Source organism: Haliotis rufescens, unplaced genomic scaffold (assembly GCF_023055435.1).
Source record: "Haliotis rufescens isolate VD_foot unplaced genomic scaffold, xgHalRufe1.0.p SCAF_9, whole genome shotgun sequence".
NCBI lineage: Eukaryota > Metazoa > Mollusca > Gastropoda > Lepetellida > Haliotidae > Haliotis > Haliotis rufescens.
In genome coordinates, this window is record NW_025964383.1 from 42,884,743 (window position 1) to 42,904,531 (window position 19,789).

General features: G+C 40.4%; 1 protein-coding gene across 1 annotated transcript; it reads left to right on the forward strand.

Moving 5' to 3' along the window:
* Nucleotides 1-1,233: 1,233 nt before the first annotated feature.
* On the forward strand, nt 1,234-19,244 carry LOC124125014 (integumentary mucin C.1-like). Its single transcript, XM_046488330.2, has 5 exons — nt 1,234-1,557; nt 12,805-12,899; nt 17,600-17,651; nt 18,108-18,742; nt 18,972-19,244. The coding sequence occupies exons 1-5, from the start codon at nt 1,430-1,432 to the stop codon at nt 19,088-19,090; spliced, it is 1,029 nt and encodes a 342-aa protein (XP_046344286.1). The 5' UTR covers nt 1,234-1,429; the 3' UTR covers nt 19,091-19,244.
* Nucleotides 19,245-19,789: the final 545 nt, after the last annotated feature.

The window sequence follows — 19,789 nt, forward strand, 5'->3', positions numbered from 1 at the left end:
TATCTCCCCTAACGTGAAGCAAATTCCTAAACTGTGTGACGGTTCTGGTAACATTTTTGTTTTACACTTCTCTGTTTGAAGATTACTTTTATCCCTTACGTTATAATTTGTGTTTTCCGAACTGTATTAGGAGTGAGCCTACAGAGATATTCCGGGGATAAATGATTATTTATTTTCTAAAACATTACCAATTTTGAATTGTATCTTCTGTCTTTTAATGACTTACAATTTGTTTCATTGTAAATCTTCTAAAGACTCGTACCCCGGACAGCGCCATATATGGTTCTAAGAGCATCTAAGTTGAACTTTTCCAATAAATTAGCTTGCTCATTAGTACAGTTGTCCCAAATATGACAACAATAATAGAAAATTGGTAAACTAAATGATTCCTAAGGTAGTTCGTGATAGCCGATATTTATAACTTCTTAAACAATTAGCCACTCGTTTCCTTGCAATATCATCAATATGCATTTTCCATGCATAATTATTTTGTATAGTAATACCTAGGTGCTTATGACTTTGTGTGTGTGAGTGTGTGTGTGTGTGCCTGTGTGTGTGTGCCTGTGTGTGTCTGTCTGTCTGTCTGTCTGTCTGTGTGTGTGTCTGTGTGTGTGTGTGTCAGTCTCTGTGTGTGTGTCTGTGTGTGTGTGTCTGTCTGTCTGTCTGTGTGTGTGTCTGTCTGTGTGTGTGTGTGTGTGTGTGTGTGTGTGTGTGTGTGTGTGTGTGTGTGTGTGTGTGTGTGTGTGTGTGTGTGTGTGTGGTCATGTCACATAGTTCTTGAAACGTGTTACGTGCATCCCGTAACGTCCGTTTGACTCCGGTGTGTTTTAATTGGTTTACTGACTTCATAATGCACTCACGGCGATCCCGACGGTTTTATCATCACAATACAATGCCGCATAGAGTGTTTGTTGAGGTACGCTCACGAACGTCCTTCAAGACCGCCCTGCACAAAAACACTTAAAGCTTGGCTGATCAGGCTGCGTGTAACAGGGGGCAATACCGTGCAAACGCTTTTCTAATTGAGGGGTAAATGTTTCCTATGAAGATGTTTCCATAGGTCTTTGCAAATATTTTTCTTGAACATCTTCCTCATTGGAATACACATATAATTTACATAAACGTATTCCTTTCATGAAGTCAACTCAGGTCAGGCGCCGTTTTCATCTGATAAAGCTTTGATACGAATAACACCTTCCTTAGGCAAAATTTTGTTTAACCAGCGATGCAACTAATACGTTGGGCTGGTCTCGCTCGTTGTAGTCATTCAATTGGCCCTACACAACATGAAAACGAGGGTATAGCAGTGTGTTATCTATCGATATGCCACGTGATCACAATAGCGTATAAATCGTGTTGTGTTATTAGAATTCAGATGTTCGGCGTCCCTTCTCGCCAACTGTACCGTGGTATCTGTAGTCACTAGAAGATGAACGCGCTGCTTCCAGTCCTCGTTGCTCTGACATCGCTATGGGGAACGGGGCTCCACTCATTGGATACACGCGACGCTGGGATATGCAAATCTGGGGCAGAACTACGCAAAGATTGCAGGATGTCGTAAGTAATTTATGGTTTGTTTGTTGTGATTTTGTTTGATGTTTAACACTGTAATCAGTAAGATTCAAGCTACAAGACGGCAGCAACCTGCACAGCCAGCTCATTGATGTTATGTTTGTTTGTTTGTTTGTTTGTTTGTTGTTTAACGCCGCAATCAGCAATATTCCAGCAAAATGACGGCGGTCTGTAAATAACTGAGTCTGGACCAGACAATCCAGTTATTGATATCATGAGCATCGATCCAAGCAATTGGGATACGATGACATGCGTTAGCCAAGTCAGCGAGCCTGACCACCCGATCCCGTTAGTCGCCTCTTACGACAAGCATAGTCGTCTTTTACGGCAAGCATGGGTCGATTCATGTCATGACGCCATGGGTTATGGCGGCACACGATTCTACCCGGTCACCAATATTTGGTGTAATGTAACACAGATTTGAAGTCGTAATTTTAATCGTCACAGAAGCATAATACATTGTAGTTACAAAACGTGTCTTTCAAGGGTGAATGAGTTGAAATTTAAAGTCACATTGGTACTCTTTCAGCCATATTGGGAAAAGTTTTACATTTACATTAGTAATAAATACATTCAGACTTTATATCACTTTTCGACAAGGGACACTAAAGCAATTAGATTGTCACAAATGTGTATTTAAAACGTGTATGTATCCCATTAAAACGATATCACTGTACATGACAATACATTTTATAAACGGGCCGTAGATCACAAGAAACCAAAGTCGGTTACCATTCCAGGGACGTTGGGGTACCTCTGCTACCTGCAGTTTCCCAGCATCATTTACACCATAACTTAGTCGTTGGCGGTTGTATTAAATAGATAAAGAAATATGCTACAATTAAACACGTGGCAGTACTAAAACTACTAGGAATGGCGCAGTCTTAAATACCCTATCAGGGGGACAAATATTTTTCACCACTTTAACCCCCCTCGAGGATAGTATCACTGACAATCTCAGATACTAATTCATCCTGCCGATTGTGTATGGTCATTCATATATATATAAGTATCAATAAAAAAGTTCTTAAATACAAACAATAGATTTTTCATCAAAAGGATCCTTTAAAGATGAAACTATGTATCCCTTGTGATGTGTAAATTAAGATGTATACTAATATGTATGTACACCGTAGTGTTTTCAATCACAAGATGGATCTTGACGTAATCTGTTTTATTCTTTATCACCTGGTATCCTTGAAGATGAGGCAGGCTAAATAAGGAAATGTAAAGTTCACTGATTATGAACGGATATAAACCAAACAGTCCCATCAAACATCTGGATATATTGTCCTCTAACTGCTATTGATCAATATACATATATCGAACTATCGATTGAGGTCCCAACTGTCACATATCAATACATGGAGATTATGTGGATTATCATCTAGTCACGTGATAGATTTATCTCATCGCGTGACCTGCCAGCACTCGCGGGTGGAAATGTCAACTTGGTCAGGTCACGATGACAACATTCACCCTCGATGTCTCGTAAGCGACGCTTCGATTGGTCGGATTATATGTCGTTCTGACGTCACCTGTGAATAGACCGAGACATTGGCTCTGTGTATGTAGATGTTTCTGTTTGTTTGTTTGTTTGTTGTTTATCGCTGCACTAACCAATATTCCAGCTATATGACGGGGGTCTGTAAATAATCAAGTCTGTACCAGACTATCCAGTGATTGACATCATGAGCATCGATCTACGCATTTGGGATACGATGACATGTATCAATCAAGTCAGCGAGCCTGACCACCCTATCCCGTTTGTCGCCTTTTACGACAAGCATAGTCGGCTATAAATCAAGCTGAATACCTATTCTATCCCTGTGACAAGAAATGCTAAATGTTTTGTCCATTTTGAATTTCTTACTGATCAATCAAATCATTGAAAGTGGATCGAGTGGTCAGTCTCAGTGACTTGGTTGATTGTGTGTCATTAACTCCGATGGTGTGTATCGGTGTTCATGCTGTCAATCACCGAATTGCTTGATTCTGGCTCAGTTATTTACAGATCGCTGCCACACAGCTGCAACCGATAGATACTGCCACAAACAAACAAGCACGTGTAACTTCAAGTTGCAAACACAATATAGGTGTCGCCAGGGTTCCTGTGTGAAAGGGGCTTTTGGTTAAGCTCGTGATTAACGCGTTCGCTCGTCACGCTGAAAATCCGGGTTCGATTCTCGATTCTCGACATGGGTGTGATATAGCAGGAATATTGCAAAAAGCGGCGTAGAACCATACTCACTCACTTACTCACTACAGTATACTACGGTTATAACGAACTCAAAGGGACCACTAAGTTTAATTCGTTGTAGCCGTGGTTCGTTATATGCATATGTACAGCATAACTACAGCAAATAGTCGGGACAAAAAAGTAAGTTCGTTATATCCGTCAGTTCGTTATAAGCGTGTTCGTTATAACCGTAGTTTACTGTATGTGCATTGTTTACGTCTTATGTAGAAACTACGAAAGGTGTGTCAGTTACCGGAGCATAAAGCCTGCCGCATAATTACACGTAGGCAATGCATCACTTCTAGTAATGATGCATGTATATATACCTGAACAATACCGTTATTGTCCACCTTGTCACTAACAGGATCGCACTGTGGAGGTAATCTGTAAATAATATCTGTGTCATGTAAGTTTCTCCGTAGACTCCAGTATGTGACAAAGGATTGGATATTGGTCGAGAGACGCCTGGTGTTATATGGAAATAAGCCAGTAACAATCTGATTATCCCCTAATTCCAAACTACTCGTCATTATTACTTGTAGCACGTTCCTTTTGTCAACTAGGCAAGAGTGTCCACAGCTTATATCAAAGTTTCACCATTGCCCTCACTGTTTGTGTGTTTGATTGTTGTTTAACGCTGCACTCAGCAATATTCCAGCTATATGACGGCAGTCTGTAAATAATCGAGCCCGGATCAGACAACCCAGTGCTTGACATCATGCGCATCGATCTACGCAATTGGGATAGGATGACATGTATCAACCAAGTTGTTTTCACGGGTCTAGCTCTAACTCGGGCGACGTTTTCCCGAGGCAATATTGTATGTAAAACGGGTCTTACCTTGAACTAAAAGATGAAAAAGATTTGGAACATAGCTGTATACGCCCAGTATCCGGCACACGTGCTCTTGTGTTATGTAGCATGTATGTCTTCATTACTTGTATTGTAATAGTGAAAACATTGTTCTACAACAGCATCATTTCACTACGGAAAACCCCAGATGTTCAGCAAAGTGAGGTGAGGTGAGGTGAGGTGAGGTGAGGTGAGGTGAGGTGAAATGGGGTTCAAATTAAATGATGCACCTGATGAAGATGATGATGATTTTTCACTGATCAATTTGATATACACATTGAAGATTGTAACTCTGCTTTGAATGGTGCCATTTCACGTGATGAAATTTTGATTGCCATAGCAAATTTGAAAAATAATAAAGCATGTGGCCCTGATAAAATTATTAATGAATATATTAAAACCACTCAAGTCATTATGCTACCTGTATATCTTAAGGTTATTTAACACCATTTTAGATGATGGTGTTTATCCAGAGCAGTGGCTCAGTGGTATAATTCGTCCTATTTATAAAGGTAAAGGTGACAAATATGATCCAGAAAATTATAGACCAATCAGTTGTTTTGGTAAACTCTTTACAAGCATTATTAGTAATAGAATCCAAAATTTTATAGAAGATCAAAATATTTTATCTGAAGCGCAGACTGGTTTCCGTAAAAAATATTCTACAACTGATCATATATTAACCCTTAAATGCCTTGTAGATTTATTTTAGTCAAGAAAAAAGAATTTTTGTTGTTGTTTTATTGATTTTAAAAATTTGGTAAACTCTTTACAAACATTATTCGTAATAGAATCCAAAATTTTATAGAAGATCAAAATATTTTATCTGAAGCGCAGACTGGTTTCCGTAAAAAATATTCTACAACTGATCACATATTCACCCTTAAATGCCTTGTAGATTTATTTAAGTCAAGAAAAAAGAAATTATTTTGTTGTTTTATTGATTTTAAAAAGGCTTTCGATAATGTAAGAAGGACTGCCTTGTGGAGTAAACTGTTCAGCCAAGGTATAGATGGCAAATGTTTCAGAATTTTAAAATCCATGTATAGTGGTATAAAATCGTGTGTAAAGGTACATAGCATTGAATCAGATATTTTCCCTTGCCTTGTAGGAGTTAGACAAGGAGAAAACTTATCACCTGTTGTATTCTCTTTGTTACTAAATGACTCAGAAACATTTTTAATGTCCAAAGACTGTTCAGGTCTATTAATTAATTCAGAAGTAACACATTCCATGCTAAATTTATCTATTAAATTGTTTGCTCTTTTATATGCCAATGACACTGTCCGTCTCGCTTTCTTCAAAAACGAATCTCCAAAAAGCTATCAAGCATTTTGATTCATATTGCAAAATTTGGAAATTAACTATCAATATTGATAAAACTAAAGTTCTAATATTTGGTGGTAATAAAAATGATATGAGTAAAGATATTTAACTCCATGGTGTTCCTTTAGAATATGTCACTGAATACAAATATCTTGGTGTTATATTTGATAAAAAGTGTTCTTTTAAAGCATCCATTGCTAATCTATGTCAACAGGCTACAAAATCCATGTATTTCGTACTACGTAAAAGCCGAAACCTTAATTTATCAATTCAATGCCAATTATATTTTTTTGACACAATGGTAAAACCAATCTCATTATATGGTTGTGAATTATGGGTTTTTGTTAATCTAAAACAAATTGAAAATGTACATATTTGTTTCATGAGAAAATTATTACCTGTTAAAAAGAGTACCCCTTCATGCATGCTTTACGGTGAACTAGGTAGAGTTCCGTTATCTGTTGATGTTAAAACCCGTATGTTAACCTTTTGGTCGAAATTACTTACAGATAAATCCAGCAAAATATCTTCAATCATTTACTCTATTGTATATAACATCCATAATACAGGTGTTTACAACTATGACTGGATTTCATGTATTCCAAATGTTCTAAACAATATTGGTTGAAGTTATGTATGGTTGTCACAGTCTCCTGTTTCATCTTCCTGGCTCAAAGCAACAGCTCACTCTATCTTAACTGATCATGCTAAACAAACCTGGAGCTCTGAGGTGGAAAATTAAAAAAAAATGTGTAGTCTATTCTCTCTTGAAACCACTATTTGAATTAGAAAATTATCTAACGTCCCTACCCCTAAATAAAGCTATCCCTCTACTTTTATTTCTTACTTCATGCCACCACTTACCAACTGAAAAAGGAAGATGGAATGGGATACCTATTTGTGAAAGAAAATGTAAATTGTGTTTTATTGATGATATTAGAGATGAATTTCACTTTATATTTAAATGTCCATATTTTACTAAAGAAAGAATTTTGTATATCCAACCTACATATTCTAAAAGACCTAATATGATTAAATTTCAAAGACTTTTCACTTGTAGAGAGATATCTGTATTAAAAAACCTTAGTAAATTCTGTAAATATGTAATGCAAATTGTAAAATCTTCCGGCTAACCACATATCCGCTATTATAATGTGTATTTTGCTGTCATTTTGTACCTCGTGTGTGTGTGTGTGTGTGTGTGTGTGTGTGTGTGTGTGTGTGTGTGTTATAGTGCTAGCCCACCGAGATACCACGCCGCAGTTTAGCATGAATACCCCACTCGGACACAGCATTGCTTGAAGTAGTTGTGTCATCTCCAGGAACCGGTTTGTAATCTATACATGTACACTACGCTTATGTACGTAAATCTAGACTATATACACATCCGTCATGTTAAACAGAAAATAAAAGACATAGAATGAGAATACAGTCGCGGATATTGAAATATTATAAAATATTATTGGTTTTGTACTTTTTAGTCATATAAGCTGGAGGATCCAGCGACGCAATACACATCAAACACCACTGGATAGTGCCTAAGAATTAAACGGTTCACAATTAACGTCAGCCATTTCGAGTGAGTGAGTGAGTGAGTTGGGTTTAAAGCCGCTTTTAACAGTATTCCAGTTATATCACGGCGTGTCAGCTTAATGTGGGAGGAAAGCCCGAAGTGATGCAGGTATCAGACGTTTACCACTTCGGTGAAACCCACGAGCAGGGGTATGGTGCTGACAAACCTAGAAACATAATTGGGGCGAACCGGGATTCGAACCCACAATCATAGGTTTCTGGCGTGCCCAAGGGACGCAACTCTGCACAGCGAAACGCGGCGCCTTAGACGACGGGGCCACCCGTGCCCCCCTCAGACATTTCGAACTGAGTAGTACATATTAGATAGAGCGCTACAATATCGCAGTGCCGTTTAAACTTAAATCTTACATTTTCTAGATAATAATAACAAGAGTTACAAAATTGATGTATGAATACAGTCTTAATGTTTTCTAACTTGAAACAAGAGAGGAGAGAGCTGTGTGCACCTTCGGTTTATTCACTGACTATCCAAGGAGGTAGTTTCCCCACAGTTTTACTCGTAAAGTTTGTAAAACCTATTAACTTAATGAAATTCAATATCCACCCAGAGACTAACATGTTACTTCAAGTTGACTTTACCAACCAGTTAGTAAATGTTTGCTGATTAGACAAGTAGGAGGATTATTGTAGATTAGTACAATTTATTTCAATCAGTAGTGATCACTATCCATCTTTAAAAAAACTACCGGTATCACCAGTTAATTATACTCATTAAGTGATATTTAGCAATATTCTTCTCATAACTGCAATGACATATTACTAAGCTTGTAGTAGGTTTTACTACAATTTAATACATGCTCGTTTCTTGATCATTCTGCGCTCCCTGTTGACAGTTGCTAAATATATTTTGCAAATAATGTAAACAATGACTGACATAAACAATACAGGTGAAAGATGACATACAATGATTTGCAGTGACATCTTAAGTATAGAGTTAGACCACTCGGCATCGATGTTTAAACGTTGAAATTCTCAGTTAGACCCCTTTTACTGGCCATTTCAACAAATCCGAGTGGCCTGGCCTGAACCGACGGCCAAAAAACACGTTACCAACACGTCTTTAAAAGTGAAATTGCAAAAATGTGAAAACACAAGTTAAAACTAAATCAATGCAAAACACACCGTCCAAACACAACAAGGCTGTTTACAGAAAGTGATTCACGTCCACGGCACGTTTGGTTTGTAGACAATGCGACAAAGTGAAAAACCAATGCCCCCCTAGTCAGCCGAAACTACACGTACAATAAGGGTATATAGATAATAGGGACGGTATGTTGGACTCGGATAAAAAAAACTCCAAGGTAGAATGGCGACATATCCCACGTGACGTCATCAGACGACTGACTTTTTTCTGTGCGCCGGAGAGTTTTTACGTGTCGTAGAAGGGCGTGGTCATACACGCTACTGATGTGACGAGTTGAACTTGAGCGATTTAAGAGTGTGCCTTTTGGCCATTTTGTTGAAGGCTTGCTTTCGCTACCCCATTTCAATTCGGGCAACTGTCATACCAATCATCTATCTTGGTGGTATTAAACCTAGAGTGGTTTAAAACTATAGTAATGTTTTGTTTGGGCTTTCAGTAGGGGGTAGGGAGGGGGGTGGGGGGTGGGGTGAGGTACGGCTGGCCCAGTCGTCTAAGGCGCCGCGATTCGCTGTGCAGAGTTGCGTCCCTTGGGCACGCCAGAAACCTATGATTGTGGGTTCGAATCCCAGTTCGCCCCGATTATGTTTCTAGGTTTGTCACCACCATACCCGTGCTCGTGGGTTTCACCGAAGTGATAAACATCTGAGACCTGCATCACTTCGGGCTTTCCTCCCACATTAAGCTGACACGCCGCGATATAACTGGAATACTGTTAAAAGCGGCGTTAAACCCAACTCACTCACTTAAACGTGAGGACACTGTGAGTCGGCCCTGCGAGCTGCACGTGAAATACGTTCACCGAGCCTTTGTCACGTGCACCTCGCCCCCCGGCAGCTCGGGTTAAAAAATACATGTCACGGGGCAAGTTTTCAATCCATATAGGACCTACTTGAGCACCCTTATCAATCACCTAAAAATTACTTACCGATGTTCATGAGCAAACGTAGCCCTCGTCAAGATAGGAGTATTAACATTATTATCTGCCCCTTTTTTGAACGAAAAGATACCAAATAACACGTAGGTAAAAAGCATAGCACAACATAAAACGTCGTGCATGAAACACATTTCACCATTCATAAACGGATAAACTATGTGAAAAAATGCAATCTATCTGCATTTGTTTGCTTGTGTGCGTGTGCGTTGTTTTACGCCGCACTCATCAATATTCAAGGTATATGACGTTGGTCTGTAAATAATCGAGTCAGGTTTGTTTGTTTGTTTGTTTGTTTGTTGTTTAACGCCGCACTCAGCAATATTCCAGCTATATGACGGCGGTCTGTAAAATAGTCGAGTCTGGACCAGACAATCCAGTGATTGACATCATGAACATCGATCCACGCAATTGGGATCGATGACATGTATCAACCAAGTCAGCGAGCCTGACCACCCGATCCCGTTAGTCGCCTTTTACGACAAGCATAGTCGCCTTTTACGGCAAGTATGGGTTGCTGAGGACCTACTCTACCCCGGAATCTTCACGGGTCGAATCGAGTCAGGATATTTAAAGACTCTCGGGAATGCTAGAAAACTGCTTTTCTGACTTCTCGTAATAAATACGAGTCATAGGACTATAAAAAGAGCGTACATCAAAATAACGCAAGTTGCCCTAATCTAGCCTGTCCTAACTGACACTGTGATCAAATGATGATCAACTTAGAAAATATTCGTGTGTTGTCATGCATGTATGAAATGGCTTGTAACCTGAGGTAATTACCTAACACCTGTCCCGAGGTGATTTGTATGTATGAAAGTATTTGTTGTTCTACAGATGATTTCTTTGAAGTAGCATTTATCTCCGCTGATGACGTATATGAATCTGTACTTTTGAATGTTGTGTTATGTCTTGCCACGAACCCCTTATACTTAGCCAAGATGGGCACAACACGGTTGAGCTAACAATGTCTAACCGGCGTACGAAAGACAACGTGACCGTGTTGTGCCGCCAGCACATATGTCCTGTACTTTACAGGGCTCTTATTCAGCCGAGCTTTCTCACTGAGTTGAACTTTCGTTTCATATGGTCTGAAGTCGACAATGTCATATATTCCTGTATGGTCGCCTTCAGACTACTCGTGGTTTCGGCGACAGTATCTGATTCCCGGACGTTATATTAACTGGCGTTATCCATGACAATAAAATGGGCAGTAGCTGATGTTCCAACCAGTCTATGAACAAATCACCTCCTATAATTTCCTTATGAAAATCACCGGTTTTCTTTTTTGCCTCGAAAACTAGCACACATCCATCACTTAGCCCCATATAGGGTTGCAGCGTGCTAAACAATGACACGATTACCTTCACCTGATAGTACCATTGGTGTTTTTTGTCCATCTGCCGATAGCCACATGTAGTCAGAGGAATGATTCATCAAGGTAAATTATCTGGACGCCCACGTATTATCTGATAGTTATGTCGATAGGACTCCTTGTGACTGAAATACGATCGGTAGTTACTCGATATTTCAATGACAACAGTCTGTGTAAAGTTATATCCTTTTTAACAGGCAAAAAGCAGTTTTCTAGCATTTCCGACTGTACTTTAATTCGTTGTTTAGTTACTATCTGGTCGCTTTTGGAAAACCAGGATAAGTTGAGTTGTGACCTGACAATTAACCCCCTATAACTATTATGAGGTCCGCGCACTCGGGCTTACCAATGTAAAGAAAGGGGTAGCGGGTGGTCCGCGACAAGTAATACGATGGATATGTGCGTGTCCTTTCTCGGCTAACAACGTGTTCTAGTGGCGAGTTCAATAACACATAACAGTACGTACTGAAGTGATGTGTACATGGGGGCGTCGTCAATTCCATCGTCACAGCCTGCACGTGCACAACACGCGTTCCCACTCTACCGGTAACAAATCAAATATGTTTGGCCAAATTCTGTGCATTGTCTATTTGTCTCAAACGCGTTGGGTCAACTTAACCTGGACTACCAGCACATTAATAGTATTTACTCTACTCTCAGTTCGATGTTATATCTTTAACACAATAGTACCTGAGTGAGTATGGTCTTATGCCGATTTTAGCGATATTCCAGCAATATCACGGCGGTGGACACCAGAAATGGGCTTCAGACATTTTGCCGATGTGGGGAATCGAACCCTGGTTGTCGGCGTGACGAGCGAACGCTTTAACCACTAGGCTACCTCACCGCTCCTGAATAGTATCTGCCCTAAGCCGATAAAGGGTCCTATGCGCAGTAGGTACCTCAAACAAGAGAAGAAATAGATAGTTTAGCGGGATCGTGCATGAGTCACCGCAAACTGACATCACCACCATTGTTCCATCATCATCGACGGAAGACAAAGCTCAGGGTTAAAGTTTTAGTTTTGTGATGGGAAATAATTCGGAAAGACACATGCTGATAGTGATCACGTGACAGAACGCTCCCCGGAACCGAGTGGCCATCATGTATATACATGCTACACCTGTCACAGATTGATCAATAATGTAAAATTCAAATAACATGTGACTTTGTCGTATCAATAATATTGATTACATATAGATAAGTCATCCTGCAGACACCACGTCAGTCTATGGATAGGGGAAAACTTGTTTTGTTTGTAGTTTTACACCGTCAGCAATATTCCGTCACGGCGGCCTCATAAACGCAAACCATCAGTGGGTAACTGTTGACGCATGCACATGCGTCCTATGACGTTAAGGATGTCACTGAGCCAATGACACCGAGCCTGACCACACGATCCGAGGGGCCACGGGTGGCCCAGTCGTCAATTCACTGTGCAGATTTGCATCCATTGAGGACCCGAGAAACCTATGATTGTGGGTTCGAATCCCCGATTATGTTTCTTGGTTTGTCAGCACGATACCCGTGCTCGTGTGTTTCAGCAAAGTGGTAAACGTCTATGACCTGCATCACTTCGGCCGTTATTCACATACCAAGATGACACGCCGTGATATAACTGGAATACTGTTAAAAGCGGCGTTAAACCTAACTCACTCACATGATCCCATCTTCGCGCAGAGAAATTAGGGTAAAAGACGGGAATTGAAAGAGATTTAGTGATGATGATGATGATGATGATGATGATGATGATGATGATGATGATGTTTCAGTCTCATCAAAAGCCGATGCAAGGTGATCAAGGAGCTGTGGTGGTGCAAGCGCAGAGATTTCAACTGTGGATACACACCGGCGTTAGATCTTGTCGGTGAGTAATTCCTGCATCCAATCCTACTGCTTGTACAAGGGGCGGTCGGGTAGCCTAGTGGTTAAAGCGTTCTCTCGTCACACCGAAGACTCGGGTTCGATTCCCGACATGGGTACAATGTGTGAAGCCCATTTCTGGTGTCCCCCGCCGTGATATTGCTGGAATATTGCTAAAAGCGGCGTAAAACCATACTCACTCACTACTGCTTGTAAGACAGTACGGACAGTATTCAGTAAAACTGGCACAGGCAGTTGCCATTTTGTTTGGAAAACACGAGCAACGTCAACGCTCGGACTCAACCCATAGACATCGGATCACAAGTATCTGGACTCGCTTTTCTAACAGTGTATAAAATATGTAAGTTATTGCAGCACAAAATGTCCCTAAGCCATGATGTCATTATATACAGCTAACTAGTCAAGCAATTGATGATATGCTTGTATTATGTTTCAGCAACGAATCTCTTGTCCCAAACATAGTGAGAATAAAATTATCATAAACCCTTCATAAAAGATTTTTTGAAGTCTCCAAAACCGGCTCCATCCAATTATCTGTATGCTACTTGTTATCTGTTACCTGTTGTTGTCAATGTTAATCTGCTGCTGTCACAACATGTCCTGAATATATCCATCTCATCACTTGGTTGTTGTCACAGCTTGAATCTACGTCGATATATGCCGGAAGGTGTCATCCATACAGTTGTACGTTTTCTTATCTTCAAAACCGGTTGGGATGCACTTTTCACAAGTTACGTGTTCCGATTGTTACAAATATGAACTATCAACTTATTTAAAGGGCATGTAAAGTCAAAAACCAAAGCAACTTTGCAGACTTTAGTACTTTAGGGCATACTTATCACAAATGCTTGACCAAAAGTAAATTTGAAAAACGGAAATAGCATAAAACAGGCGATAAAAAATGACAGGCAAAATCATCCCTCAAAACGAAAAATTCCGCCACTGCGGGGATCCCCCTTACTGGGATTAAAACGAGATCCCGGGGTAATTTCAACTATCGGGCCGGCGCCCAGTCTGCCTGGTGGCTTATTGGGGGATGGGGGTGGGTCTTCCTACTTGTCTACTTGTCTAGCATCTATTTTTATGGTACAGATTCACCGGAGCGTGGTGATGGTAAGACAAGAGGCGATTAATGGGGCATCTCACATATGACACAACTAATTGGTGAATACCGCACAAATATGACGACACGACTAATTGGTGAATACCGCACAAATCTGACGACACGACTAATTGGTGAACTGTGCACATACACTTCCTACTTGTCTTCTTGTCTAGCATCTATTTTTATGGTACAGATTCACCGGAGCGTGGTGATGGTAAGACAAGAGGCGATTAATGGGGCATCTCACATATGACACAACTAATTGATGAATACCGCACAAATATGACGACACGACTAATTGGTGAATACCGCACAAATCTGACGACACGACTAATTGGTGAACTGTGCACATACACTTCCTACTTGTCTTCTTGTCTAGCATCTATTTTTATGGTACAGATTCACCGGAGCGTGGTGATGGTAAGACAAGAGGCGATTAATGGGGCATCTCACATATGACACAACTAATTGGTGAATACCGCACAAATATGACGACACGACTAATTGGTGAATACCGCACAAATCTGACGACACGACTAATTGGTGAATACCGCACAAATATGACGACACGACTAATTGGTGAATACCGCACAAATCTGACGACACGACTAATTGGTGAATACCGCACAAATATGACGACACGACTAATTGGTGAATACCGCACAAATATGACGACACGACTAATTGGTGAATACCGCACAAATCTGACGACACGACTAATTGGTGAATACCGCACAAATCTGACGACACGACTAATTGGTGAATACCGCACAAATCTGACGACACGACTAATTGGTGAATACCGCACAAATATGACGACACGACTAATTGGTGAATACCGCACAAATATGACGACACGACTAATTGGTGAATACCGCACAAATCTGACGACACGACTAATTGGTGAATACCGCACAAATATGACGACACAACTAATTGGTGAATACCGCACAAATATGACGACACAACTAATTGGTGAATACCGCACAAATATGACGACACGACTAATTGGTGAATACCGCACAAATCTGACGACACGACTAATTGGTGAACTGTGCACATACACTGTGCCGGGGGGTAATGTAGAGGATGCCCGACCACCATCAACACCAAAGACGACTTCGTCCTGAAGCACAATAATATGTCACAGACAGGGGGTCGACGCCAACACATCATCTCGAGGGACGACGTCCAAACGTGTACAAATTCATGGAGGTAGTGCACGTTGAGCAGAATAATACTGCGAACACAACCCAGCTATTTTGATGCCACCCAAGAAGAATTTTCGAAACCTAGACCATGCACATGATAGGGAGAGGAGATAACTTCTCGCCAACCAGAAACCAGTTAACGATTATCACAATGCTGTTTCACTGTTTACCTGGACTGTGAATTTTGTAGATTTGAGATGCGAAGGAAAAGTATAACTATAATTTGTTTTTGCGTCGCGAATCGTTATCTATGTGTTACAAGCATCCACAGGCCCCGTACAGCGTTTAATATGAACACCCAGCTAAAAATAAACACGATGGGGATTATCCCTTGGCCAGCGATTATCCCTTGGCCAGCGATTATCCCTTGTCCAGCTGCTGGATAAGGAAGAAGTCAGCGTATATGGTACAAAACAGGATGTCAGCAATAGTTACAGATTGTTAATTGTAATTTAAATTATTCAAGACAAAAGGGGACCTTTGCGCCGGTAGCTTTGAGTAATTATGGAGATGGTAACTGAAAATTGGTCAGTTGAAAATGGTCAGGTCTCAGCGGGAGACAAGTCAGCCACCTTACAGAGATATATTACAAGTTCAGAATTATGTCTTCAAAATGATGTTTTTAGACTGAGAATGGGTAATACGGTTATTTCATAAATGCACACATCCCCAGCACCCTTTTCACAGATTCAAATGTTTGACGCCCAATTCCCCGTTTTTTTAGTCGCCGTACTTAACGTTTAAACTTTATAGAAACACGATGTTTGCTGTGAAGAGGCAAAGGTGACACTAGCAATGGTTGCAACTCGGCATGCATTATTCAAGGCTGACTTTCAGATGCATTGCTTGATGCAATGTAACGTAACACTGCGAAACTGTATCGTCCTTTGTGTATGTCATGTTTGAACCAGACTTCAGATCGTAATCAGCCGTGTTATGTCGCATAAAACTGCGTCGTAGCTGACGGAGAGTAATATGACCCGGGTGGAGAACAGACAGGTCCGTGTGTCATCGGTTTTCACACTTCTGCGTTCATTCTGATGTTTGTGTACATTCAGGGTTTGTTAAAAGCTTCCCAGGCATGTCAGCTTCTTTTGATTCTCATAACAACCCCCACGGCGATGCAAGAGCTTATAGTGTGCATTGAGAGGAGTATGGACATCATAGACCTAATGCTACGGTCTTTTAGGGCCATTATTTATTTATTTTCTTTAAATTTCCATAAACTAAGCACACGGTACGAGCACGACTGTTTCTGAGTTATACTGGACAGAAGAAGTTAGTTAAATATGGCAACAGTCGCTATTCATTGAGGCCTTTACAATATGCCCAGCCCAGAATGACACATGTGAACACGTGGGTGATGATAAACGGTAGATAAATAAAAGCTACAAAACCCCTTCAATAGCTGCAAGAAATCTCTGCTGAAATCTCGTAAAGAAATTTAGGCATCCTGATGAATTTGCATATTTAATTTTATTTTTCAGATACATAATACAGTTGATATGTTTGAGGTAAAAAAAGGGTTTTAAAAATTGTTTTGCGTAATTGTTAACGTTAAACACTTCTTCAAATATGCTTGGTAAGCTCGTCTAACATTGAAGTTCTAACAGTGAAATTATTTTCACGTGATTGAAATTCGATTCTTGTTGGCACCAGCCGCCACATCTGTCTCATCGTGTGACAACTGGCAATAGAATACTATTTAAAGTTTAATTGAAAGGACGAACAATAATAAATCATAGCATATGTTTTCTGTTCTTATATTCAACCGCTGACGCCGTATTTATTATATGGACATGGTGGCCTGCCTGCTATTACGCCGCTTGAATATACCGACTACCACTCGCTGTCACACAATCAGATATGATTATGAACTTCAGATAAAACTTAAATCTTGGATTTTGGAAGATCGAATATTCCTTTTTTAATCCCTGAAACAACATTGTTTTGCCTCCGGTTGTCCTGAATATATTATATACAGTACACTACTTTTATAACGAGCACGCTTATAACGAACTGACGGATATAGCGAACATATTGTTTGGTCCCAGTATATGCTTATAAAAAACTACGGTTATATCGAACTAATATCAGTGGTCCCTTTGAGTTCGTTATGACCATAGTTTAGGCCATCACCTTTGTTTGTTTGTTTGTTTGTTGTTTAACGCCACACTCAGCAATATTCCAGCTATATGACGGCGGTCTGTAAATAATCGAGTCTGGACCAGACAAGCCAGTGATTGATACCATGAGCATTGATCTACGCATCACCTACTACGACATCAACATATTATTGAAAGGTCGGCCACAAGGCATTACCATTGGATTTCGCTTCCATATACAATTTAGTCTTCTATGTTGCAGCCTTAAGAAGGGACATTGAAAACAAGAGGTCATGTTGCTGCAAATTTAAATGGTGAGTTCTTGCACAGGAAATCCCAATTTACAATTTTATACGGTTTTATGTGACATAATTGCAACAATAGATTGAATGAACTAAAGTGTCCACATCCACATTTCCAAAAGAGTGAGTGAGTGAGTGAGTATGGTTTTACGTCGCTTTTAGCAATATTCCAGCAATATCACGGGGGGGCGGGGGGGGGGGGGGCTTTACATATTGTACCCATGTCGGGAATCGAACCCGGCTCTTCGGCGAGACGAGCGAACGCTTTAACCCTTAGGCTACCCGACCGCCTAATTTCCTAAAGAAATATACCATGGATCATATGGAATATACCACTACTCATTAATCGGTTCTCGTGAAATATTTGTGAAATTCCCTCGCCAAGTTTGGTATTTAATAACCTCTGTTTGGAACAGATACTTCGTAATTCTTACTAGAATCAACAATCCAAACGTTTAACATTTTCAGGTTTGATAAATTTGAAATACGGATCCAGAAAAGCATTGAAAATCTGGAGATATGTCGAGATGGTCCGACAACTAAACCCACACCTGCTGAGGTTCCATCTTCAACAACGCCTACCACAACAACATCAACAACATCATCAGCTCCTGCAACAACACTAACAACATCAGCGACTACGATATCAACAGCTAGTACGACTACATCAACATCAGCTACAACAACACCAACATCAGCTACTACGACAACACCAACAACATCAGCTACTACAACAACACCAGCGACAACTACACCTACAACATCTACTACGACAACACCAACAACATCAGCTACTACGACTACACCAACAACATCAACTACAACACCAACACCAGCGACTACTACACCTACAACATCTACTTCGACAACACCAACAACATCAGCTACTATGACTACACCAACATCAGCTACTACAACACCAGCGACTACTACACCTACAACATCTACTACGACAACATCAACATCAGCTACTACGACTACACCAACAACATCAACTACGACGAGAACATCAACATCAGCTACTACCACAACACCAACAACATCAGCTACCACGACTACACCACCAACATCTGCTTCAACTACGACACCAAAAGCACAACTATGTAATAACACTTTATCAGGACTTGTTTCATACTTGTTTTCATAGTGTGTGTGTGTGTGTGTGTGTGTGTGTGTGTGTGTGTGTGTGTGTGTGTGTGTGTGTGTGTGTGTGTGTGTTTGTGTGTATGTATATAGTAGTAGTAGTAGTAGTAGTAGTAGTAGTAGTAGTAGTAGTAGTAGTACCCTTGTCATCACCGTTGTCATAATCATTATTATTTTTATTATCCACAGTGTGTGGAGCCATAGGAGGATCATGTCTGTTTACCGTCGAGGATGATTGCATCGATTTTGGAGGACAAGTGGATCAAGGACGGGTGTGCCTAGGCGCTAATGTTTGCTGTGTATTTTAGGCACAGAGGTATTATCACTGCATCTTTTCTGGCGACGAAAAGGTCACGGGGCCTTCGTCATCTAGATTACGGAATTTTTGGTGTCTAAATGTATGTTCAAACGGTCGACCTGGCAAAGCAATTCATAAAAATAAAGTCAATTTTAACATTTTAATATTTGTTTATGATATGTCGTTTACGTCTTGTCGTCAAAGGTTTGACGCAGTTGTGATCTATTGTCGTTCTATGTTCCGCCGGTATCGGGTTCCAGTCCAAATTCTTATGACTCTTAATTTATCAGGATCCTGCTTGTGATATAACTAAAATACTGTTCACCGTGGCGTAAAATTCAGTCGCTCACTGCCTCCTCCAAAGGGCCTCAGTGCTCTGTGCTCAACCTCTGTTATCTAGGGTATTATATCTATCACATTAAGTCCCGTGGACCCTATCGCCACCATAGCTTCCCATCTGTCTGATCAATGACCTAGCTTTGAATCTATCTCGCTCATGAGATTTATTATTTTGGACTGCTATTGTAACGTCATATCACTCGAATCGGACTCAAACAAACGAAGATATGGCAGCAAATGTGTCAAGGGTCTTAGCATTCCAGAATGGAGGTTTAATTCACTGGATAATCGAGGATGATATCCGCTTGCGATTCCCCTGTAGCGATTCCGGATAGCCTCGGTATTACATACTGAGACCGGATAAAAGGTT